Raw genomic sequence first — 27,075 nt, forward strand, 5'->3', positions numbered from 1 at the left:
TTTCGAAGCTTTCACCTTTTGGCAATCTTTCCCATCGTGTTTACTGTTTGGCTGACTTCTTTTTCACACGTAGAAGGCCTATGAATATTACAGGTGTAGTTGCTGGAACACATAGATTCCATGACATAAAAACTGTATTGTGTTAAACTGTTTAAGCACACCTTTGAACATTGATCATGATTTGAAAGTTTCAACTGGTACAACCCAACAATGATTAAGACCATGTTATCTCGTAACGAATATTGGGGAAGAAAAACATGAAGTTAATTTATTTCAAAGCAGCATGTGTACACCGAAACCACGTCATATCCGCGATTGCAAAGAATTTTGACACTGAGATTTCCAAGAGTAAGCTAATCATACCAAAATTGTGTTGAAATCTGTCAAAATTTGCAGTTTGCGAGTGACAAAGCTAAGCTTTGCTCCTCTTTTCCAATTGTTATCGAAATGATAAATTATTCGGAGATTAGTAGAAAATTTTCAAACCAGAATCCCAAATTGCACCCCGCAGCAAATTTTCGTAAATATCTTTTTTTTATAGTATGTACTACAGAGATGAATAGTGCTTTACGCGTGGGCTGATTGGCTGGTTTGGAAGTTATTATCAAGATCTATTCACTTCTTAGCATCCGAAGAGGCAAAATTGCGCGTCAAGAGTTGAACTTCTTTAATTTACCACTTCTCGATATATTGATAAAAAATAAACTAATTTTTTTGTTTTCTAAATGGTATAAGTTAAAAAAATAACCTACCTGAACATCGGTAAAAGTGTAGGATATTCATGTAGCCGCTTCACAGCTCGGTAAATATCTGCCACTAGTGACCTCCACCCCGGTAAGTGATCGCGAAATAGTGGAGATTATCGCTATATGGTTTTTAGAACGTAATTCTTTAACTTCGTTGCGCAATTTGAGATTATCTCCTCGACAATACTCTGACGATGGACTCAAGGCCTTAAGCAAACCTCTTGCAATTGCCATAGCAATAGTTCTGGCTGATGGATTCGTGTTTTTCTTGTTTTATTCATTCTGCAGTTTTTCTGTACATATTTATGATTTATGCATACATAGCCATGTTCAGTGCAATCACTAAAAGGCAAATGACCGTCGTTGATTCAGAATAAGAACTCACGGGAGCAGAAGAAAAAAAGGGGACAGGAAGTGTATCTTGGTTTTTTGCAGCCATGGTGATCATATTTGTCTGCTGTTGGTTCTCTTATCTTATCGTCATGCTTTCAGTCAATAAAGCATAAAAAACGCGACTTCTGGTCCGTCTTTCGGAATCTGTTGCAAAACAAGGAAAACCTCCGTTCTTCTACTCAAAAGGTCAAACGGAGTCTCTTAATCTCACGAGCCGATTAAGATCCAAATCAAGCGTCAACAGCAGAAGGTTGACGACGCCTGAAGAAGAAGGACAAGAACCAAGAATGGTTCGCGATAGGAAAGTAACATCTGGTGACGAGACATTCCATACAAGTCGTGTTTAACTGCTTGCAGGGCATTAAAGAAGAACACAGACTTGGTGCCTCATTTACGTATGAAGAGTTCCTGCTGAATCGCCATTAAGAGCAGTTGTGTGATTGAACCAAAAAATAGTATGTAATATGCATGTTGCATAAATAGTAATATGCATGTTTGCATAATTTTGTTTTAGATTGTTGTAATACTCTTGAAATGATGGCTGGTACTCTTGCGCTCGTGGATTATGAAGGAAAGTAGCAATCGTTAGGTATCAAGAGATTTCATTCACGGAAGTCATAAAAGCGTGTCTAGCACATGAAGTGGTGGCTATCAAGTCAAAGAAGAAGTATGCTGATGGAGACCTTTCATTTCTATCTCCGAAAATTAGGACCACTTATGTCATTGTGACACTTATTGAGGTTTTTAGATTCCAAAGAGTAACCTAGCCTTTGGAGAGCTGTCTTCGAACATTGTATGTGCTCAAGAATTTGGCGATGAACGCCGCCATTTTGAATTTTGCTGAGCAGCCTAGCCGTTTTCCTGTGACGTAACTGAATTTCGCCTCGAGTTTTTCCATCTTAGCGATTTGTTTGAATGATTAAGAGATTGAAACTGGAAACTAGTTTCTCTTTAGGAACAACTCGTGGTGCGCGGTAAATCTCTCTGAACACTTTCTAAAAAGCAAAGGGAAAAGGCTCTGTCTTTCTAATTCTCCTTTCTTAACTATCTTTCATGATAAGTAAAGTACTGCTTTTCTTTTTCTGGAAAGAGCATATCAACAAAAGCAGAGCAAAACAAGAGAATTAATCAGACAAAAAAGGGAAAGGTAAAATAAATTAAATAAAAACGAGAAGGTATTGAAAAACTCTGGATTTTAGTCGATTTTTGAGTCTCGAGTTCTCAGCAGTTTTTTTTTAAATTGAAATAGGCCCAGAAGTATGAAAAGCTGTCAAAGTATAAATGAAACTTTATTGAAAACAAGACAAATATTTCTGTAGTCAATATATTCATGTATTCTTCAGTTTAGGTAGAAATTTTAATTTTATACGTGCCATTTTAATATTTCTTTTTATTTTGTTTTAAAATGCGAGGCGATCAATGCCGTCAGCTGAGAATGAGTCGACTTAACCTTTAACAGTTCTAGCAAACATATTTGATTAACGGGAGTCTAGAAAATGCAACAGAAGCTGTAAGCCATATTTTTTGGGGTATAACAACAATCTAGTCCAGGATGGAAGATGCCCACGGTTTGAATTATAGGTTAGTAATTTTTCCAATTCTAAGATGAAATCAAGAAGACAGTTTAAGACATGTTGGTCGACACTTTGATACTAAAGGTAAATTGGAAATTTGAATTCAAAAGTGAATTTCCCTTTTCACTTGTGGTTCCAAAGTTGGCATGTACAAATAATTTACGTAGGTGAGATCAACGCCAAAATTATTGAGACAGATTTGGTAAATACATTAAAGATTTGAGTTCATTTTCAATTTTTGCTGTATGCTACAATAGTTCTGAAAATTAACGATTTGGGTTACAGTTCCTTTTTTTCTCCCATGTATATGGACATCGTATGATGCAAAATAAGAGTTTTTTTTTTATGTGAGCTTGTTCAAGCATGGCTTGAGCAAGAAGCTCATCTTTTGCATTCTGGCGGACACTTTTTTCGGCCAACAGCAAAAAAATATTGACATATACAAGAGGAACTTTCTTATCATGGTGGGAAAACGAGACTAATGTCTTTCTCCGGGAGCTTCTTTGTTGCTACTAAAATGTTTGTATTAAGTAAAATAAAAATTTTTTGAGGTTTGCAATTTTTGATGTTTAATAGAACACATGTGCGATTATTTCAAACTTTCAGTCTTTTTCAACTGTTTGCTCCAGTGTTTTTGGTGACTTTGGTGTTCTCTTAGCCAATAAGTTTAGTTTGAAGAAGTGAAATAAGCACTGGTTTTTTAAAAGACAGGTTTGCATAATTGTCGCTTTGCTGTAATGGTTTTTGAGACAGCTTCCTCTTTCTGATCACTAATTTTGAATTGAGATAAAGTAAATAAAGACCCCGAGAACGTAATTTGGGGGATATTTATTAGAAACCTGCGTTATTCAAATTTCTAAGCTTTTTATAGTTATAGCTAGGCATGCCGATCTGATTAGTAGTCATATATAGTTTTCGTATTCCGACCAATATAAATCGATTCTGACAAACTCCCATTATAAACCGAGGTAAAGAAATGTACTCCCACAGGAAATTGCCACCATGATTGAAGGAAAATGGTATTGACTTAATGTCTGTCGACCTAAGACAATTTAATAATTAGTTTTGCCTCTAAATTTGACTGATTTCATGGATTTCAGTCGACGCAGGTGAACAAAAAAATCCTTTCTCACTTTATGTCCCCCATGTATAGCACGGTCAAAGAGACATTGTTCAAAATTGTTGTTTAAGAGTCTTGATAACATCAATCACGTATATCACTCTGAACGGTAAAAACACAAACATTTATGAATTTTTTAATAACAAGGAAGTTATCAATTCTGACAAACTGTTCCTTATGATCAAATGAGACAATGTACTTTACATTTAACCATCTGCTACATTCAGACCTTTCCACCATTTATTTTCCGAGCAGTTTAAACAAATTAAAACTGTTCCCGTTCCCTTCTGATCTTTCAAACACAAACCACGTGACGAGAAAAAAAAAACGTTGCAAAAAAAGTTATCTTGCTTTCCACAACAGGATAACTTACCTCTAGGATTAACAGACGTTATATTTTATATTCAAGTGATGACACTCGTTGCATTTCCTCGTCTTCCCTCTCAAATGGCTAAGTAATTTTCTGTTGAATTTTTAGTCGGTTAGTAATTTAAGTATCTTTTGTACGATGGTCGTCTGAATGATAAGTCATCTTACCATTCTTCTTACTCAGATCGAATATTGATATTTCCTTGAAATTGAGGAAGTCGAAGCTATTTTTTTTTTACTGTGCATCTAAGTTCTTTACTACATGGTAAGTAGCAAGGTAAGTTGATTCTACAGCTTTTCTCTTGAAGCTTCAAAATTGACATTATTTCAAAGCAATTATGAGAAAGTTCCGAGATTTCATTTCTATCAAGAGCTCCGTTCGTGTTTTGGTGAAAAACATTGTCACAAAAATGAGGAAAGTAATTTAGCCAATGGTTACGACGAAAAGCTTTAAATTCAACTTGCTCCAAATGGTTCTGCACCTAAAATCGATTCAACGGAATTGGTACATGTAATGTTCGATGAATTCTCATGAAGATGAGAGTTTTTGCTCAATGTTGACGCGCGCATCAGCGTAATGTTTCTCTCGTAGCTTTTTAGGTGTTTTTTTTTTTCAATTCAAGGTCACTAAAAGCCATCAAAAGGCTATTAGAGGGGTTCGAACTTTCGTTTGCTGTAGTAAATATTATCAAAATGATTTTCGTGCTTGCTAGTGTCAATTTGGCTTTGCTTTTGATTTTCTTCAATTTGCTTGGGTAAGATCTCTCAAAATGTTCCCAATTTGTGCAATTTGTCCTGCCGATCATTTAAAAGCCAAAAAAAATTGGGTTGCAGAGGCAGTTTCCCCGCTATTTACAATTTTGTGTTTTCTCCTCTATCTCAAATTTGGTCCTATGAATTTTTTGAAAACAGGCAGAAGGAAGGACAGAAATATGTTCAACAATCAAACAAATCTTAAGATATTCCACCAGAGGAAACGCAATAAATCTTGCTCTAAAGATCCTTATTTTCTTTGTCGAAAAACATTACATAATGGAATAGAAGTTCGCTAAGATCTGTATCTGAGCATGCGTAAACTTTCGAAGCTGTCGCCTTTTGGCAATCTTTTCCACAGTGTTTTCGTTTCGGTTGACCTCTTTTTCAACCGTAGAAGGCCTATGAATATTACGGGTGCAGTTGCTGGAAACCCTTGATTCCATGACATTAAAACTGTGTTGTGCTAAACTGCTTTAACACAGCTTTTCAGATAACAATCATGCGATCGTATGGAGCCACCATGTTTGTATTACATGTTGACACTTGTAAAGCTCGCGGTATGTTCGCACCCAGATGTCGCGTGGTAAAAAACACTATGGAGCCTCATCAAGTCGAATTTCCAACTCAAACTTTATGAAAAATAACTGACTGTAACACAAACTTCCCGCAGGCAGAAAGGTCTTGATCAGTTCTTAAGGCAAGGTAATGAATTCTATTTTTAGATATTGATATCACTAGATGTGCTTATCTCCAAATTTTCTTTCTGTTTGTTCAAAGATTTTTTCCGTTCTCAATTGTAATCATGATTTGACAATTTCAACTGTTACAACCCAACAACTACAAAACCATATTATCTCGTAATCTCGATAGTAGCGAATCTTGGGGAAGAAAAACATGAAGCTAATTTATTTCAAAGCAGCTTGTACACACCGAAACCACGTCGGTAAAAGTATTGGATATTCATCTCGCCAAGATTTTCTGTTTTTAACACTTTTCTTAATTATCAATGTTTTCATTCGAAAAAATTTATTAGTTAAAAAGGTGGCTTGGATGAATATGAACTAAAGCAGTGGAAGATGCAGCCGAACGCGTTTTACCGTCAGTCGGTTTTGGGTGGTGTGGTCAGAAACAGGTAATCAATGAGGTGAGGCATATTTTCAAACTATCAGTTACTGCGAAAACTAGGAGAAATGACTGTAAAAAGATTATTGATATTTGAAAACTTGTTTGCAATTTTAAAGATATTTCAAGATGGAGAGCCTCCTGTGAGGGGCAGCTTAATTGATGAGTTCTGAAAGACCTTGAAAACGCTGACTATCGCTACTACTGGCCGCTTTTTTCGGCAGCTGATGTTGAATTTAGGCCCGTTTTTAGTTTAGTGGTTAATCTCATAGATCCTCTTTGAACGTTGCTTAAATAAAAATTCGATCTGTTTAACATCAAATCTTGCTCAAAACATGTCTGAGAAATTTAAACATTTTATTCGATATTCTACCCGTAATTTCAAATCAACCTCGATCGTGCTGTGCGCTTGTCTGATTTGAAATTTGTTTGAATGTTGATGGCTGGTGGAAAATTTTCAGTAACTACTTTAGAACTGTACACTTTGATACCTTATCTCTGACCACGCCATGCCGCGCCATTTGGTCTCATCAAGTGGAGATGATGACCAACTTTTTAAAAGACTTTTTCTGCTTTTGTGGCAAATGAACAGAGAAGGCAAATCAATCGAGCGATATGATATACAAGTTTTGATTAGCGAGGACACTGAGGCGTTATGGGTTTTGGACAACATTCGATTGATTCCCTTAATTTGGTAAACAAATAGGATCTCCGGTGGTCGAAAATCAGCAGAACAAATGATGACAAGACACTGAAATGACGGTGAAAAAGACCACTAAGAGTAAAAAGCTTTTTTCTGAACAGTCATATCGTTGAAAAAGCTCAAGAAACGTGACATTTCAAGGGAAAAAGATCCGCTATTGAATAGAGGGAATACTTGAAAAGTGTGGGTGAGAAAATGTCCAAGGCCTTGAAGGTAGAAAATCAAGATATGAGTAGTCATAACGGATGTAAAAAACCCAAACGTTGAAATGAATTTCATGACCACAGGAAAAAGAATTTGTCAACAGAAGTGTGATTAAAATATTCGTGTTGTTGTGTACATATCTAAACTTAGGTTAGACAATTTGAAACCCATTTTAGGAAGAACGAATTCTGAAATCACCCGAATGTAAACTGAGGCGGTAGAAAGTTACTTAAAGGTTTCAATTTTAACGAGATCGCATCGAAAAATTGTTTTTCTCTCTATACCTCCATACATTGTTTTCGAAACAGGCGAAATTCCGGTGTTTCATCAATATTTACAAAATAAGCGTCAACAGTTTGTGATTTGATCTTATTTTTCAACCTTAATTTCGTTAAAATATGCAAGAGGGCAAAAAATATGTGTTATCGGTAGGATCATGAGACATATTTTTTTGAAAAGTGGTGAATGATCGGGACAAATTTGACGTCTACCTTTGAAAGCAACTGGCGTCTGGTGTAATAAATTTGAAAATCAATGGCAGTGTTGAGTCGAAACACATTATTCTGAATTGTGCTAAGCCGTAAGTTTTGTGGCCTATTTTTGCGAATTAGCTCTAAAAATGTTATCTAAAAATATAAAATCAGGTTGTGATGAAGGGAGATATCTTACCGTGAAATCTGCATATCTCCTGAATTTGTTGAATAAAGAGGAAACTTCCCGTTTTTTACATAAACGGGAACTTTACGTAGAGACAGAAGAACGAGATAAGATGAAGCAAACTTAGTGGAAAAAAATGTTGTTCCATTCATGGATATCTTGAATATGAAAGTGATCTTCGCAGTGATGGATATCTTGTCGAGATGCTTAATATAGCAGAAACTGAGATCACTCAAAGGCGTTAAAATCTATTGAATATCTTCCTCAAAGGTTGGATTTGCATTAAGCATTTCATTTCCTAGGGTGTTGCTAAAGCGTATTCATATCTTGGCCATAAAAACGAATAGGACGACCTTAAAGATTAATATCATGGAATTCTTTTAAAATAAAAGTTCTTCTTCTTCTGTTTATATGGAGGCGTTTTTAGATCAATTTATTTTATCAATTTATCAATTTCTCGCATTTCCCCCGGTGACAAAACATGCGCCAAAAATGGGACCGCTTCAAGTTGTTTAAAACGATGCACGAAAGCTTGTGGTGTAAAGCAAAATTGCAGATGGGGAGTTTGGAGAGAATGAAACCTGTGAAAAATACTTGCACAGAAGGCAGTGCGTAAGTAACGGCCAGGTGATCCCACATTAATTGCATATTTTTCTTATTTTGAAATTTCCTGGATATCAACACTGAGAAATTCTGTGAGTAGTCATTATCCCCAGGTAAAGTTTGGGACTTAAAATCGTACACAAGTTAAATTATTTGAGCCTACTATGATGATGTCTGCATCGATGCACTTTTGTCTCGATGTGGAACAATAACCTATTTAGAAAACCATAAGGCGGAGTTATCGTCGACGGTCTAACTCGGTGTTATATGAACTCTAAAAAGTGTAAATTCGGTAATTCATTAATGAAACAATCAGAGCCTCGTAAGCCTTCTATTTTGGAGTTTTGGATTCGAGCCTTTTTTTGTTGCACCATAATAGAATCAATGAAGTTTTTGAGAAGCCTTGTCAATCTCACCCTTTCTTCTTACTCTTCTATGCATATGTTAGTTTTTTTGACGCAGAGACTGGGCCTGCGTGGCTACTCCGTCCAGCGTTTTTGAAGAAAGTTGTAATTTTTTTTCAGTATTATCGATATAGGACTTCATCTGTAATATCAATGGTGAAAGTTAAACGAAAACTGAAAAAGTGTACAATGAAAAAGCCCAATAGGTGGTCATAACTGCTGAAAGCTTTTGACAACTGAATAATAATGACACATTGATAGCGAACTAAACCGCAACAATAGCAGCTAGCCAACCTGCTTCATCAATAATTGCGTTATCGTTCTAATGAAAATCGTTCTTCATTTCTCTAAACGTTCCCTTCTGTAGAAAATATCATCGACTGTGGTATGTGAATAGACGTGTTCATTCATGCTTTCAACTGCACTTATCCCCGGACATAAACAGTGTAAGAAGTACCACATAAATTTACACTTCGTTATCTAATAGGTAAGGAGACTCTCCAAATTCATTTACAACTGATCATAAGTAGCCGTATTGCTTTTATCAGTTCGGAAGCGTTGTTGTATGGAAAGGAACGAAGAAACCCAGCGTTATGGCAGCCCGAACGTAATTTATAGATGAGATTTTGAAACTCAGGGTTGAGTCAGAGGGTAGAAATGTCGATGCAGAATTTGCAAGTTATTGTCAAATTTTCGAAATGAAGATAACCGGCTGTGAATTCTCTTGTGTTTTTACCTTTATAAGACAATACGACGTCGATGTCAGTGAAATTTAGTTATAATTTATTATCTAGCTCAGTTTGCTCTTAAAATTAAATACAGCGGCAAAGCTTTATTTGGTCAGAATTAGGGACAATTTCCATTTCTATTAGATAGGTTTTAACCCTCTGAATGATTTGAATTAATTTATATAAGTTACTTAACGTTATGAGCAACTCAGCCTTCGTTTATCGAGCAAAAAGTAAGACAAAACAAAAAGATTACAAATTAAAGGGTCGAAAATTGAGCCGAATCATTTTATTAAATACGAATGAGCATATTTGATTCTTAATTGGTCTATAAATAAGCTAGTGTAAAAACTGAAATCATCAACAGTGTAGTAAAAATTTTAGGTTTACGCAGTCTTGATAACAACGTAGATATTAAGAAAGATGTTTTTTCGTCTTGTCAATTCTGAGTCCCCATTAGGAATAGGAGTAGGAAACAGATATTATCCGACAAATATCCACTGAAGACGAAGGCAGTCAAAAGAAAATTTCACGTTTGTTTTTGTTTTGTTTTTGTTCCTTTAGTCTGTTTCTTCATGGGGAAAAATTCAGTTTTAGTTATCCGCGGAGAGAAATCTGACCTGGAAAGGACAGGTGTATATATGAACCCCTTTAAAGCCTTTTGCGCAGGCAACACGCGATTAGATATTTTACGCACCTCAAGCGGTAGTCATGTAGCCGGTGGTGCCATTAGAGACACTAAAAACATTATTTATATGTTCTTTTCTCTTTAAGACTTATTGAATACTGACACCGATAAGCTTTGTAGGGGTCACTCTTTCTGGCCAGAAGTTGGAACTGGGAAGCCTTTTAAAGTTGAAGAAATGGATCCGAGCCAAATGTGTCGTGATAAAAATGGTGGATAATTCTCTTAGACAGAGTGCGTACAATAAAAAAAACACAATGCCGATCTGAGGGATATTACCAATGAGGATCGACATGGAAAAGACAGCGATATAAAATGAGCCAATAACAGTGAGCGAGCCAGCTGCTAATAATTCACGTTGCGCGTTATCAATTTACGGCATCGCTTGACTGTTCTATCATCGTCCGGGTTTACAATTGGATCTTATTTCTCCAACCATCCCTTACATAGAAGATCTTTGTCTTTTCCGTTGGAAAAATGGGAATAACTAATTTCCATTAAAATTTTCCAAAAAACATATCAGTAGCTAAAGACACACTTAAGAAGGCCACAGTTTGGCACCTGAAAGGTAAGAAAAAAAAAACAAATTCAAATTTGAAAGAATTCACACCAGGATGTGTTCACATTTAAAAGCCATAACTTGTTATGTTAGTAAAGAAGCTTTTAAAAACTCCATGTGCACAGTTTGATTTCAAACACGGCACAGAAAACTCAGTATGTTAAATATTTTCTCGTCATTATCAAAGAGACGTAGAGGCACAAAATATGAGAAACAGCTTATGATTATCATTCGGCTAAGTTTGCGCTTGGAAGGAAGTAGAACGACAAGGCTTCGTTTTGACGATAATAGTGATTCTTCTTTCAATTTTAGCAGGCATGTGTAATATCTTTAGTTGGAATTTAAACAAGTAAATTTAAAGGTGATCTATCATTAGATATCATTTCCTTTTGCTCTGCGAATATTTATTTTACTGCTCGGAACAGAAAAAAATAAGAAAAAAGTAAACAATCAAGAAAAAGGCGAGCAACTCGAAAACAAAACGAACGCGAAAAAAGCTGAGCGAGACAAACTGAGCCGCTTTCTTTCAAAAGGACCTTTCAAAATATTTGTTCTTCATAGTGATCAATTAAGAAGCTAATTTGAATAATTGTTATAATCGTAGGTAAATGCATATGTATTTAATTTAAAGAAAAGGTTGCCAGTTTTGCACTGATCACAGTCAGAAAAATGTTTGCTAGATTTAAGTAGCGATTTCTTGGGAAATATGGAAGGATCGAGGGTTAAATAGATCAAGCAGACGAAGCAGTTTCTAAACGATGAGGAACCATCGTCATTAAGGTGGGATTTTGGGTAGTTTTAATTTAATTCCATCTTGAAAAGATGGCTGTATTCTCTTCCTCTCACATAGCCTGTGGTCGAGAATGATTCAGTTAAAAAGGTTCTCAGAGGCAGATGACCACTGCTCTTCAGTTCATTAACATCTAATGAGATTTAATTGAGATGTATTAGTCAAGATACGTCGGAAGTTTTTCAAGCGGATTCTGTATTTTTGACCGCATTTTTCAAATGCCAACACGGTCACAGAGTGGTCGGCCCGGGAATATGATAGCGGAGAGGCAGGATGCTTAGCTTGTCACATACGAACTTTGTAAAGGCGAGGGGTACTGGGATCTTTTGTAATGACCCATGCTCTTTTCAAATGACATCTTTCATCATCATTTAACATTTTTATTTTTTTAACGAACGACCATAGATGTGTTTGTTCGTCATCTCTAGCTCGCGCTTCCGTCAAAGGAATCAAGTTGATACATGAGCTGGTAATTAAGTAAAAAAGACGAAAGTAGGAAAAAGAAGAACAAGAAGAAGAAAAAAGAACAATTATGTGTGTGTTGGGGGAGGGGGGTGGGGGCAGTTATTAACCATACCTTGATGTAACGAACATTTTGGTATTTTTCCCGCAAATTCGTTCAATCGAGGTTTTCGATCTAACAAACCCTCGATTTAAGGTTTGATTTCTTTTGGGGAACCCAGGTCTTTAATTTGACCTGTGCTTGCGACAGAACGAATTCAATACCTTCCAGGCCTGCTCGACAGAAGACAAATTCTTGTGCTTCTTTTTGTATTTGAAGATATATTTGGAGCCAGTTAAAGTTTTTATTGTATTGAGGCATTTTGTTTGCAGCATTTTTCATCAACTTATGGATTTCGTTATAAGCATCGAGGCGGTGTGTTTAGACGTTATCTCTGGCTTATACCTTTGTCAAAGAAGTCTTGAGTCGGTGACACCTAGCCAGAGAACTAAGCAAATTACAGGGAAGCCATGGAAAGCCGGATCGTATCCAGAGTGATCGCGGCCTAGAATTTCATGGGCACTCAGAGAATTTCTGCAAGAGGTGAAAAATGGGAAGAATTCGAAATAGATTTTAGCCTCCTTCAATCTCAAGGAGGTAAATTTGAACTTTCAAACCGGTGATTGCGCGACAAAGTGATGCGATCTACTTACCATGGAAGATAAAGGAGTCAGCTGAAAAAATAAAAAAACATTCCAAGGTACTATGGAATCCATAATGAGGAAGACAAGAGGAACTTACACTGTAGCTGTTCGAGGCGCATTGAAGGTTATTTTGGGTAACGATCGAATGAAGGCTATGGCATTGACAGTAGTGCTACAATGTAAATTAAGGGGGAAAGACTTATCTCGGGAACGCGCGAGCGACAACAGCGTCAGGAAGAAAGCAAAGTACTACTCGGAAAATGGTCAGACATTGTGCAAATAGGCAGATGACGTGACAGCTTTAGCCCAGCTCCGTGTTTTGTAACCTGATAACGCGCTCGTTACACCGATGATAGCGCGAGTTATATCCGTACTTTATTATGATATAAAACGGGGAGGTAGTTACAAAATGTTTCATTATTACAAGATCCCGCAGAGCAACGACACGGTATCACATTTAAGACTTCATCCAAATAAGGTTTTAAAACAATGAAGGTCAAAATGAAACTCTCGTGGGAAAATACTCACAATCTTTGAGCACAGCGGTGGTTTACGACAGATTCGAACCACTGACGACTGAATAATGAAGACTCACTGAGAGAGAACCAAAAAACGCAGCAATCCCATGAAAGTGACTCGCTACATATCCAGTCAATCTTCGCGTTATCATTCTAAAATATTGCCCGGTATATTGGGATATAAAATAGATTCTACGTTATTGAAACTTTCAACAGGAACCTTTATCATTACTGGTATATTATTGTATGTGTGTAGACGTATTTGGGCTCCACTTGTGCCTTAACTTAAAGAGCTCAAAAAGTGCTTTAGCAGGCAACAACTCGGCAAAACGTAAGTTAACTTTCAATTTTCAAATATTCCAAACGTATCCTTTTTTACTGAGCTCAAAATTTACCTTTTTTTCATATTTTATATAAACACACAAAGCTTCGAACAGCTTGTAGCTGGCACACCTGCCATATGAAGCTAGTGTGGCCTACCATTCATATGTGTTTCTTGAATGTTTAATGGTAGAGCATCGGTGCGCATAATTTGCCGATAGTTTTAGGTTCGATTCACCATAAGCACCCATAACTTTTTGTTTTTCGTAGCCTCGCGACAGATCGAGAAATATATTTCCTTGAATCGAAGTTTGTTTTAATTTGTATTTAAAAGCCAATTTCGTGCTTTGTTTTCATAGAAGGATAAATTAAGGATTGACAGTATGACTTGAAATACGGCAAAGAGAAATCAATAATTAATAACGCATTCTAAATACGCATGTACATGTTTGTTTTTCATATTTAACGATTAAAGATTTGACGGAGATAATTCGTAACTTAGCAATTCAGCCTCCTAGCATTTATATTTATATCAAATTTCTTTGCTCTTATGCATTCATTTTGCTCTAGCTAATGTAAACACAGTAATCCTTAATTTTCCAAGGTTTGGACTCGGCCATTTAAGTTAAATGGTAAAACAGGTCAAACCTTTTTCTAAATTTGTTTAAAACGGTATTGATTTTAAAACTGAAACTAAGCTCGTAATTAGTGCTAATCATCATAGTTGCTAAATATGTATAACATCTCAGCAGGCAAGTTGATGTTTATCGTGAGAACAATTAACAAACCCTTAAAAAACCCCTGACAATCAATAATTGCGTATTTTGTTTACATTTCGTTTTTCTAGCAAAGAAGTTTAAAAAGAGATATGTATACGAGTGCGATAGATTGCTGTCTTATGAAAAATATACCTAAGAAAACTATGGCTTGTGGGTGTTATCGTGCAAAAGAATTCAATCACCTTTCGCTGGCCTCTCTACAGAAGCCTTCAAACATGACAAATATAGCAGGTTTCTCTACCTCCTGAAAACCGTAAAAGCATGAGCATTTTGACCTCAATATCAATATTTCAATTTACCAAATCAATTTGAAATCTTTTATTTATCTCACTTACTAAATTCCCACCGAAATTTACTGAAATTTTCTTTCAATCTCAGTTTTTGTATTCCAAATAATCTGAGTCACTCGATATTTGCATAATGCGTAATCATATACCTATCGTTAGCATCGTTTCATTTTTATACTTTTGTTCTCTTTCAGTGTTTTCGTCATCCCATGTTGTTCATCGTAATTAATCATGAATGACAGCAATGCAACCTCAAAGTTTCCTCAACAACACTCCGACTTTGGACTCAAGACCTTGAGCAAACTTCTTCCAGTTGCCATAGTAATAGTTCTGGCTAATGGACTCGTGTTTGTCTTGTTTTACCGATGTCGTCGACTTCGCACTTCTTCTAACTACGTGCTTCTCAGTTTGGCAATTTGTGACTTCAGTACTGGCGCTATCGCTATTCCATACTTCATTGTTTATAGTTTTGGCATTTTTCCACCACAAATGTATGATGGGGTTTACGCCTCGCATACATTACTAGCTATTTCAGGTGCTTATCACATACTCTTTATTACTGGGCTCAAGTACATGGCAACTGTCAGTCCACTAAAACACCACTTGGTGACCAAGAGCTTGGTTTTGAAAATTGTGTTCGGCATTTGGATCACTTCTACTGTTTTTGCTATTATTCCTGTCGTTTTGCATAATTCTGAGGTATCTGCACGTTGGGAAGTTATTCATACTGCAGTTTGCCTTGTTGCAGTGTTCCTTTTCCCGTACATATTTATGATTTATGCATACATAGCCATGTTCAGTGCAATTACTAAAAGGCAACGACCATCGTTGATTAAGAATAAAAACTCGCGGGAGCAGAAGAAAAAAAAAAGTGACAGGAAGTGTATCTTGGTTTTCGCAACCATGGCGATCATATATGCCTGCTGTTGGTTCCCTTATTTTATGGTCATGCTTTTATTCCAAATAGGACTAAAAGATTTGCTTAGCGTCATTGAAGCTGTTATGGTCATTCGATATATCACATCCTTGGCCAACCCTCTTCTGTACACGTTTTTCAAACGCGACTTCTGGTCCGCCTTTCAGAATCTGTTGCAAAACAAGGAAAAGTTCAGTTCTACTTCTCAAAAAAGTCAAACAGGGTCTCTTAGTCTCACGAGCCGACTAAGATCCAGATCAAGCGTCAACAGCACAAGGTTAACGACGCTCGAAGGAGAAGGACAAGAACCGAGAATGATTCCCAATAGGAACGTGACCTTTGGGGAAGAGACATTTCTTACAAGCCGTGTTTAACTGCTTGCAGGTGATGGACACTCCACTGAGAAAGGTTTTTTTTTTTGCCTAAGAAAACAGCACAAAGACATAGATAAGTTGGACTGAACACTCCGCGGGTATTGGATTAAGTTTAGCTCATTAAACCAATCACATTGCAAAAATAGGACCGGCGTAGCACCTCAAAAGCACGTGCAGTTTATTTACCAGTGATAGAGCATTCTTTTAAGATTACTTTTTTTGTTTGGTATATTATTATTTTCTTTAAGTGATACAGAATTTACTGACGTATTGCACCACAACTCAAAAGCATTTTATTAATAGGTATAGGTTCGCTAATTTTAGTCTTTTACATGTTTTGTGATCAGTTATAGTAATCGTTTGAAATTAGATTTAAAATAGGTATTCTTATGCTGGTGAGTTTTGAACTGTTTTCATGGGTGGTAAAGAATTTGACGATTGACAGCGCCATTTTGAATCGTGTTTAACAACTTAGCCTCTTTACTGTGAGGAAATGAGTCCCACCCTGCATTTTCCCGTCTCTTAGCGATTTGTTTGAATTATTAGGAAATGGAAACTCAATACAAAGAATGGTTTTTGACGATAACTAGAGCAGGGTCTATTTGTGAGCTGACGTTGTGGTTTTTCTTTTTCGGCCAATTTTTTTAAAATGGCGGCGTCGAGTTTTAGGCATTTTTGAGCGCACAATTCTTTTCCAAAGCTCAGGTTTTTCTTTAGAAACCTAATACGCGGTGAGTGGTAAATTTTTCCACTGTTTACAAAAGGAGCGGAAAAATATGGTCTTTCTAATTCACCTTTTTTTTGGTCCTTTTTTTATGATGAGTAGTGTGCAACTAATAATTTTATTTTCTAACTGCATAAAGTAGAGTACATATAACGCGCGATTAGATTATAAATATTCCGCGATATTATACGGTTACTTGGACAATTAGTTATTTTGTACTGTTTAAAAAAAAAAAACTGTTTGATAAGTTTGGTAGACTTGCCTTCTTTGGTGCCGTATTTAACAACCGTACCATCGTTCTTGGTTCATAGCCCTCAGCTCCTCAAGTAACGGTAGTGATTCTTGCGAAGCGTCGTCGGCATGTGATTGAGTCGGACGATAAAAATGAGATGTAGTTTTGGAAATTCTCTTTTTGTAGGCTTAGAGCTCATACATGTCTTTGAGAGTTTGTCTCCTGGTAGATTTAAAGCTTTGTTACTTGTGGTAAATTATTCATCACTTTTCATCGATAAACGAACACTTTTCTTCTTGCAGTACTTTCAAATGTGCACGAGTTGAGAAAAACGATCGAAAATAAAATTCAACTTTAAATCGTTTTGAAACCCTATGTGACAAGTTGACGTCTCATGGGCCAATCCGACGCGAGCATTAGGCAAGACCTGTCACAAACCGCTCCTTTGTTTGTTTCGCTTTGCCCGCCTTATGAGAATTGCATAAAAATTAAAGCAGTTGGATAATAAATATCTTATGAGACGTTTTGGTGCGCAGTATCACTTAGTATTTTAGTCGTTTTTGTATTTTGACTCGCCATGCGGAATAGCAAAAAAAAAGCACAACTCGTGAAATTACTCAGCGATACTACACACAAATACGTCTAAAAATATATATTTATTCTTGAATAATCTTACTGAAACGAAAGCAAAGTACCTGGACAGTTAGTCGGGATACCAGAGCTGTCTGGACTTTTAAAGCTTATGATTAAAAGATTTACTATGAGATTTGTATGAATTACTTATAACCAGTTTACGTAGCATGCTTTATATGTATTGGATAATTGGACCTTTGTAAAGTATATCGAATTTATTGTAGGAATGATTAACACAGAGAACTGCAAAGCTGTTTAAAAAGCACTTTCTGTTGTTTTATTTTCCTTTCTAATGACTTAATCATAATAATAGGTAAAATGGTAGTATCAATAAAATTAATATAATTGATGATGCTGATAACACGCAATTATTGGATAAGGTTGAGCATTATATTTGACAGTTATTCGAAGAGTGTGCGTTGAACATGAGATGGTTCATAGCCAAAAAGGCGTGTCGCGCCGAGTTTCAGTTTTTGGCCTTTTCAATTTTTGGCAAAATGCAAAAAACCATTACAGCCAATATTCAGCCATGTCAACCTCGCACTTGATCAATATCGCATCTATATCATGTTATAACCGAATTAGACCATTGTTTTTAGCAAAACAAGACTTTTCTTTCTGAGTTTGCAAATGTCTGATTTAAATCTAATTTAACCATAGTTTGTGATGACGTACAGAGTAATTACTCCAGAAATATCAGAGGATCTCAGTGGGTGATGGCTTTTACGGCTCACGAAAAAAAATTGGCCAGTTTACGACTAGCCGTGGTTAACTCCAAATCAGACAAACTTACACATTCCAGAAAGGAAACATTACGGTTACCTTTTGTTACGAATAACGGTTAAAAAGGTTTTTGACCTTTTCACGGCAAATAGTTAACCCAATTGAGACACTTATCACTCGGTTGTTTCACTTGGCTCACAAGTAAATGTTTCTTACTCACGAAGTGAGAAGTCCTTGATTCGATCGTCTACAACTTGAAATTCATCACTTTTTAATTCCTGTGGCGAAAATCGAGAGCATTCTTTAAACGTCATAAAGGATAACACGTATTTGCACATTTCAAAGTTAAATTATCTCAGATGTTTATGGTTTTGGATGCAGATGATCCGCACACGATAAGCTCCGATCCTTAGGGACCGGTCATTATTTATCGCCTGGGGGGGGGGGGGGTCGGAGTATTTAGGGGGGGATCACATGGTTTTTTGAAGACCTTTAGGGGGGATCAGCCGTAATTGACAAGCGTAATGGGGGGGATCAGACCAAAAAAAGACGATTCTGGGGTGCCAGAAATTCCAGCGCGAGAAAGTTTTGTTTCATGAGAAGCACCGATGATAAGGCTTACCTTAGACCAGGTACATCTGAAGGTTTTGACAAAGCCAGAAATCTTAGGATCTTAACATTATCAGATCACACTAAAGCAAGGAGGTTGCCAAAGTACGACTGGCCTGAGAAAATGGTATATGTGACCCCGGGTTCTCACCGTGTTTTCACGAAGTTAAGTGTAATGAATGAAACTGAAGAGAAGCTGATAACTGAGGACGATCGCCACTATGTATTTGTCCGGCCCAAAGCAATAGTGGGATCGTCAGGCACTGTATGGGCCAGCGAAACGGTTCGTTTGCGACATGAGGATCCATCAGCTTTTGAGGTTAACGAACCGACACCTGGCAGTCCACAGTACTCACTGGGATTTCGTAAATGCTGCGCGCGACTACACGATGACCTCTTTCTTTATTATGATATGACAGAGTCAGATGACCTAGACAAATTATCCGGAGAAACAGAAATTAAAGTAACTGTAAATTCTTCACTTACGAAAAAGAGAGAGCAGAACACTTGAAATTAAGGATTGACAATTTGTTGCAGTTTTGCGAAGACACAGAAATGTCAGAGCACAATAGGGCTCTGTTTGCTAGTCAGATAATACCAGTCACGAAACGCATTTTAGATGCCATTGATGATCTGTTTAAAGAGGAAGTCGATTCCATGGAAAAAGATGCGAGAAAGGACAGGATTTTAAGGGTAACCAGTTCATGTAAACATGGTCTTGAAGTTCTCGGAGATCTCTGCCTTCCACCTGTAAAGCCACGATGGGCTGACCTTACAGATGCTGGTCCGGGCGTTGGAGTTTCCAACTACGAAGTTAGATTTCGAGACGCCGAGTTAGCAAGGGTTCACAATTCCGATTATAGAGTGCGATGTCATCGTTCGAGGGGCGACAGCGGGCAAGGTGAAGCCGAAAGGACAAACTCGGCAATTTCTGATGCTCTTGTGGATGGCGCAACTCTAGAGTGGGAAAAATATAGGAGATTTGAGGATCTTTCAGAAGAGGAAATCAAACAACTGTCTCTCCAGTCATACGAAGAGTACGAAAAGAAACGGATGGAGAAAAATGCCTGGTATGTCTGTAGTCAGGTAGCCGAGAGAATTGATGATGCCCCTGTCCTTAAAGATTACATCAAGAGCAAAGTAAGCGAGTCCCCTGATGAATTATTCTTTTTCAATTCTGTTTACCTCGACAACTATCGGGGTGCATCAGAACGAAACAAAGAGCAAGCGCCCGGTGTAGCATACTTCCGAAAGATCGAATCGTTTATGGAAGACCACTATATTCGTGGAGAACTTTTTATGGAATTCTGTCGTGATGCCTGTAAAGAGTCAAGAGAAGAAAGTTCCAATCTCTGTTCCTGGTGTTCTAACAATAGATGGGTCGGTCCAGAAACGGAAAGAATTCCGCAACCTGTACCAGATTCAAACAATCCTGGACATTTCATGGATATCTATCAGACGGAATCGACGGGCAGGACACCAGATGATTACCTTCCAAGAAAATGTATTAAAGATCTGTACGAGGAACATTCTGACAGTATCAGAAACGATCAGGATACCATGAAGAGCTTCTGCTCAAAATATAATGTGGAAGAGAAGCACGTCATTGCATATGTTAATCATTTGAAGGATATTGAGATCCGAAAGGACATCAGAACAAGAGCAGCTCAGGAGCGAAGAAGGCAAGAGGCCAAACGAACGTACAAGGACTTTCAATGGGATAACCTCATCGAGGGTGGCAAAGTTGAAAAGTTGCGGGTAAGAGAACTAGACCTGTATCTCAACAAGCATGGTTTGACGACTGTGGGTCGGAAACGTGACAAAGTCAAGGCCATTTGATGTCACTATTACCGACAGAATAAAGAGACTGTGATAACAGAAGAACTGTCGAGTGATGAAGATGACGTGGAATCCGAGGATGAAGAATCCGAAAGTGGAGAGGCAGAGAGCGACGATGACTATGTTTTCGTGGATTTGGATGAACAGCCTGAGATTGGCACTTCCTCGACAATTCAGTTCGTATCTGACGAGCAAATATTTACCGTTGTGGTTCAAGGTCCATGAGACGTAAGTACCACTATTAAAATATCACTTGCATATTCAAAAAGATATTTGGCGGTGGCTGGGAGAAAAGGGGGGGGATCATGAAACTTTCCACTACCGATAAGGGGGGATCTCTAAAAAACTAGATACTCTACGGGGGGATCAGGTAAATGCTCCGATGTGACAACAAAAATACTCCGACCCCCCCCAGGCGATAAATAATGACCGATCCCTTACATGTCTTTCTAGCAGGGAAATAGCAACCACTTTTCAAGCCTTAATTCACGACAACGTGTTTATTGCATAATTTCGAGACATGGACCCTGTTTTTAATCCTTCTTTTTTTTGTTCATTGGAATATTCATGTTATCCTAGAGCGTAAAGGTAGTCTTACAGGCCAAAAAATGGCAGTGAAAAATATCGCTAAAAAAATTGGAGTTCAAACTTTAATTCAGAAACAGCGTTAGTCCGATGACAAGTAATGTGTTTTCTCAAACTACAGAGGATCTTTCACTTGATCTGAAGGCCTTTTTACAAAGAGAAAATTAATTTATATTTAATTCCAACGGATTTTATATCTAAATTCAAATCTTGAATCGACTCAAATAAAGTACCACATTTTCTTGAGAAACTTACCCCACTTATTGTTTTGCAATGCTCAAGGGCATGCATGCAAGTTAACTCCAGTTGATTAAACGGTCGCGTGTCGTTGCTCTCGAACAAACCTATACTAGGTTGGATTCTTTCAAGAAAGTAAAAAGTGGATTGACCCCCCTCATATACTCCTACTGAAATTTTCCCGTTCCTGGGCCAGCCAGGATTCTAAAGAGGGTGCAGGGGGCATAAATTTTCCGTATGGAAGCTCCTTGCCAATATTTAGGTAAAAGAACGTTTCAAAATAGTTGAAAATCTCAATTTACAATTTCCCCCTGATTCTTGTGGGTTTCAACTGAGTTGATATTGTGCATTGGCCACCGTAAAGAGTTTCAAAGCTGACGTTTCGAGCGTTAGCTCTAAGTCAGAGCTAATGACGAAGGGCTCACGCTCGAAACCTCAGCTTTGAAACTCTTCACGGTGGCTAATTTTCATGATAAATTCAGTTGATAATAACCAAATTTTCTTGATATGCTCCCCCAGTGACGCAGCACCACAGTTTCTTTAGAAACTTATCCCCTTTTTGCAATTTTTTTCTTTTTTTGTTTGTTTGTTTGTTTTTGGCCAAAACAAACGGTACATCGGCTTGAGCGAACAAAATCCTACCAAAGCTGACATTGTAACTTGTATTCCAAGAATGAAGCTACCCTTATTCCCAAGAGAAATCGAACGAGCAAGATCTAAGAACGAAGATTAATAATTTCTTAACAGACGAACCGAACAGTGAGCGACCCGACTTTACCGACGGATTGAGACCGACCAATCACGACCGACCAACACCAGTAGAGTCTCATAGCCAATAACATTGACGGAAAACTGACCAATCGGTTTTTACGAACCGGACTTAGAACGTTCGACTGACAGCAACTATTCAATTGACTCTGATGATGACTTTGGCTAAGGTTGTCGAAACGTTAGTCACCGCTACCAACAACAGTCCTTCTCAGGAATGCACACACCCGGACGATCAAACTACTCTATTACATGTTACTCCCGGGTTGAAACCATTTTCTGTAATTAGTTCCGAAAAAAGAGTCAAGCGATGGCAATCCAGAGTTCAAAAAAGTGTTCAAAGGAATTGACGTTTCCTGCATCAACTGAACTCTGTACGCCCAAAAAGATTTGACGCAAACAATGAGAACCTGCACGGGAACCATTTAGCCTTCAAATATTTTGCTGATGTCTCACTCACCTAGCTACGATGAAAACGAAACCAACTCTGGTGACAATAAGACAGTAAGTTTAATAGTCTTGTGGAATTTTTTCGCGAGAAAAACGAAACTTTGTATCTCACTTTTACCCAGATATTTCACATAGGAAAAATGGCATCGATTAACATTTGATAGATGGGAGAGTTTTTAAGGGCTAGAAGCTTGAGGCATTTTCTAAGAAATAGAGCGTGTGAGCTCTTTGAATATTGAAATCCTGAGCTGAAAAAAAAATTTCTTGTGTAAAAATGTCAGTAGGCTTGCAATGACATAGAATGTTTGTTGATTCCAAATTTCAACAATAATAATTATATTAGCGATAATAATAACTTGCAATGTCTTTGTTTCCTAACTCCGCTCTGATAAGGTAACAAGTTACAGAGCAACATTCCGTATGGAGGAAGAGACACAAAATTGAGGCTCGACTAAGATAAAAACCAGCACACGCTTCACCGCTTGTACTACAGGCCCCAGTTGTTCAAGGGTTAGAGAACGCTATCCACCGGATAAATCGCTACTTGGTGGATAGCGTAATACGTTTTTCTAACATTTATCCACTGGATAGTAATTTATCCGTTATATAGCGTTATTCACTCTTTGAACAACTGGGCTCAGATCTATAACTACTACTAGTAAACATCTCGAGAACCGAAGGTATTCTCAGCGATGACGATCTCTGGTAGCTTTTCTTAAAAACTTTTGTGACCATGAAAAGGGATTAACAAACATTATGTTTCTGGACCTAGTACCTGAGTGTCCCTACTTCTAAAAAGGCGGTGTTGTTTTCCCACCACCCCCATTAGATCGTAAAAGTAGAAATAGGAGAAAGAGACGATAGGGATATCCTCCTCATCCCTGTTAGGCAAAACGATCTCACCAGTTTCGTTTGCTGAGGATCTCGGGGTATACACTGATCAATATCTTACCTATGAGATACATATCACTAAAACAGCCTCTAGTTGTATGAAGTAGTTAGTACAGATAAGTAGAATTAAACACCTTTTAGGTATAAAAACACTTTTATTACTAGCTTTGTTTTCTGTTTCATTGTGCTTCAGTGTGGGAGAACACATCCAAACGTAATCTACACAAACTGCAGTTGGTTCAAAATTTTGCTATCAGAGTCGTATTAGGTTTAAGGAACTTTGACCACACCTCTCAGGAACGGAGATCTCTTAGATGGTAAGATGTTACGGAGAAGGTTTTATCAAATAACTTTGTTTGAGCATTCAGATGTGTAAATGGTTAAACGTTCAGCAGTTCACAACAAGAAAATAATGAGATGCAACAATTTCGTTTCTTTTTAAATTAGTAATTGGTTGCAATCTTACGAAAGCTCAAGCAAAAGTCATCATAAATTTTTGTTTACTTGGAGACGATCTTATTTTTACTGGGAAGATGCGAATTCACATTGTTTCCGCTGCTTCCGTAAGCATCGCTCCTTTACCTTGTTTATACTCTGCGAATTCATATTCGAACTGTAATGAAAAATGCTCCTGAAGGAAACTTAAGCGAGCAAAAAATAAAATGATTTTAGTATATGAGGTGCGAACCTTATCAATTCAGAACTTTGGTCGATGATGAGAGAACTTTGTAGGAGCAAATACCAAATGTGTCATTACGTACCCATAAATGTTTTCGTCGCTTTTTTTTCTCTTCTTTTCCTCAACGAGAAAGGATGTGAAAGAAAATACGTCAGGAGAGAGGCTGACATGGGAATAAAAATGTTCTTGTGACTTACTGTATCTACTCCACAGATTTAAGTCCAGTCCAAAATGAGATTTACTTTTGTTGCCTCGCTGCTTGTGTTCATTTTAAGAGAGGGAAGCAAACCTGTCGTGGGTGGAGGAAAGAAAATGAAACAGCTGAAAGCCAGGGTAAAAGCATTGGAAGAGTGCCAACTTAACATTTAAAACTTGTAGAAAGTTGTAGAATGTTTATAATACTAACAAATCTTGATCTATCATATTCAATGTGATGGTGATGAAACACCTATCACAGAGTACTTAATCATGTAGATATTGATGAGATACAAAAAAATCTTCTTTTTCTAAAAGATAACTACCGCCAACGTACTTTCAGTGAGCGTACTTTTATGTATTCACGTCCATAAGTAAAGATAAAAATGTCGTCTTGCATGGAAACCTAGTTTATCTAAATAATTGTCTTGTTTCCACGAAGGGTTTTTTCTTTAATTGACGAACAATGCTAGGGTTTAGTTCAACTTTTTCTATGAGAGGCAACATTCTTGGGATAAGAACCTATAAATCGCATTTTTATGTCGGAGGTTGAAGTAGCTTCATAGCCGGTGTGGTTTACATGCATACATTATATGCGTTCTTTGCTCTAAATATGTGCTTTAAATTTGTCTTTGATTTTGATGAAAATTATATTTTTATAACAAACAGAACAGTATATGTCTTCCTTTTAGATTCGAGTCTATCTTTACGTGTCCCCCGTGAGAGAAGCTCACTCGTGAATGATAGTATTAACACTAGTAGATAAAAAATTGAATCTATGGGCGGTCATGTAATGTTCTCTGTGCACTTTTAAGCTGTTTGGGTAAAGTTGAGGAAGAAAATTTCGTATATTAACTCTTAGACGTTTTTAAAAGTTTTTCCCGTCCTTTGGTAGCCTGCTCCGTGATTGAAGAGCTGTTGGAGAGAGTTAAAACTTTGGAAAATAGAACTCTACCTCCAACCCCCAAAACAGCTCCAGCCCCTCCTACGACAATGCCATCACGTTAGACGAAAGCATTTTTAGTTTTATTTCTTTTAAGGTTTTTTTAACATTTTAATCTTAGAGAATTAGCCTTCATTAGTTGAGGCCAAATAAATGTACTCCAAGAAACTGTTGTCCGTTTCTTTACATTGTTTATACGGGATGGACTATCTACTGCCTCATGAAGAACGCAACTAATCCAAATTTGAGAGAATTTTACAAATATTAAGAACGGAATCAAAATAACCATGCACTGCTGAACTCAGAAAATCAAATGAAGAAATAGACCAAAAACTCTTTACAGAAGCCCATCTTTTCAATATGGGTCCTAAGGCCGCTAGCGGATTTGGACCGGGGGGGTCCATAGCCGTTAGCGGATTTGGACCGTAAATCCAAATCTAGGGGGGTCCAAATCCGCTCGGACAACGGCATTTTCTTGATCTGAAGACTTGCAACTCCGCAAGTGACTTGAAATGTCTTTTTAACAATCACGCAAGGGAACGACTTGGTCTTCTCGATAACTAAACCCACAAGTTCCACCACCGAACGATTTAACTAAACAGCAAATCTCCATGTTTGCATGTAAGATGAGACGCTTATAAAACAGATCAGTTAGCTAAGGCCCGTGTCGCACTAGGGAAGTTTTGATCAATAATCCGTCAAAAAAGGATTAATGTCTATTATCACAGCGAGTTTCCTTATGCGACCGGTGTTTCACAAATTTCTAAAATTTCGGAAAGTCCGCAGAAACTTCAAAGACACTGAAGTGTATGGGTGGGGCGGGCAGATTTTGAAAAAATAATAAAAACAGAAGACACCGCTTCCGGAACTGTCAACGCTAGTCATTTGACCCAGATATGACCTGCAGTTAAACTATTCAATCGGCGGGAATTTTTGATATTCACCCGCCAACGTTTAGCATGGATGATCGTTTTCCTTTTTATTATGCGCCGGGATTCCCAAGCCAAAATGTTCGTCATTTGGACCATACATTGGCTGGACCTAGCTTAGATCAAGCGGGACTAAGCGGAATTTTTCTTAATCAGTCCGATAGTCCAGCAAGTGTGGTAAGGGAGCTTCAGGTCAGCTGAAGGTTTGGCAAAAAAAGAAAAAAAAAAACAACTCGAAAATACCGCATGCGTTTTGATCGCTATCAATCTTGGTCCCTAAATCCCCTTGAAGAAAATCATCGGCAGTTGGTGCTGAAGAGTTTTATTGCATTTTTTATTATTATTAGGGAGGGGCTGGAAAATAAATTAAAAAGGCTCCGCTTTTAGGCTTGGCCAAATATATATATGTATATTATGTTAAATTTTCACTCAACGCTTTCATCGACACAACAACGCATGGGGGATAAGTTTCCATCTAAGTTGGTTCGGCCTATTGGCTGATACCGATGAATCGGAATTGGCTGAACTGATCAGAAAACCAGAAATGTAATATCCAAAACCGATAATTCAATAATAGTTATTCAGCTTAGCTTGCCATCAGTATAAAATAAAGTGGCGAAGCTGTATTTGGTCAAAACTAGCTACGGTTTCCACTCACATTAGACAGATTTTAATCTCTGATTGACCTGAATTAATTGTTTTAAGTGGTATATCTTGGTGAAAACCTCTGCCTTGTGCTTCTGCTCTGCGAACATTTATTTTACCGAACAACAGAATGAAAATAATTGAAAATTGTATATTTCATGTATTTTATTATGCATATCTCTTGGAATTGATCAATTTAGAAACAAATAACAACACCTCATAGCCAAATTAGGTAAATA

The 27,075-nt window shown here is 37.4% G+C and overlaps 3 protein-coding genes across 6 annotated transcripts in view; all 3 read left to right on the plus strand.

Moving 5' to 3' along the window:
* Positions 1-17,698, plus strand: part of LOC149043859 (octopamine receptor beta-2R-like) — a 31,288-nt gene extending 13,590 nt beyond the window's left edge. For 2 of the 4 annotated variants that reach the window (XM_089209093.1, XM_089209094.1), the window contains exon 3: positions 14,659-17,698. In XM_089209093.1, the coding sequence (XP_089065219.1) occupies positions 14,696-15,754 (1,059 nt within the window). In that variant the 5' untranslated portion in view covers positions 14,659-14,695 and the 3' untranslated portion in view covers positions 15,755-17,698. Of the gene's footprint in view, positions 1-9,017; positions 9,139-10,596; positions 10,633-14,658 lie in introns of those variants that run through there. The other 2 variants (XM_089209095.1, XM_089209096.1) reach the window with 2 other exon arrangements.
* Positions 1-27,075, plus strand: part of LOC149043860 (somatostatin receptor type 1-like) — a 66,901-nt gene that overhangs the window by 13,534 nt on the left and 26,292 nt on the right. The window lies entirely within an intron of this gene.
* On the plus strand, positions 18,662-20,646 carry LOC149043862 (uncharacterized). Its single transcript, XM_089209052.1, is given in 2 exon segments — positions 18,662-19,114; positions 19,117-20,646. Coding segments are annotated over 2 exon segments (1,851 nt in total). The 3' UTR covers positions 20,515-20,646.

Source organism: Pocillopora damicornis, chromosome 6 (genome assembly GCF_964200805.1).
Source record: "Pocillopora damicornis chromosome 6, jaPocDami1.2, whole genome shotgun sequence".
Classification (NCBI taxonomy): Eukaryota; Metazoa; Cnidaria; class Anthozoa; order Scleractinia; family Pocilloporidae; genus Pocillopora; species Pocillopora damicornis.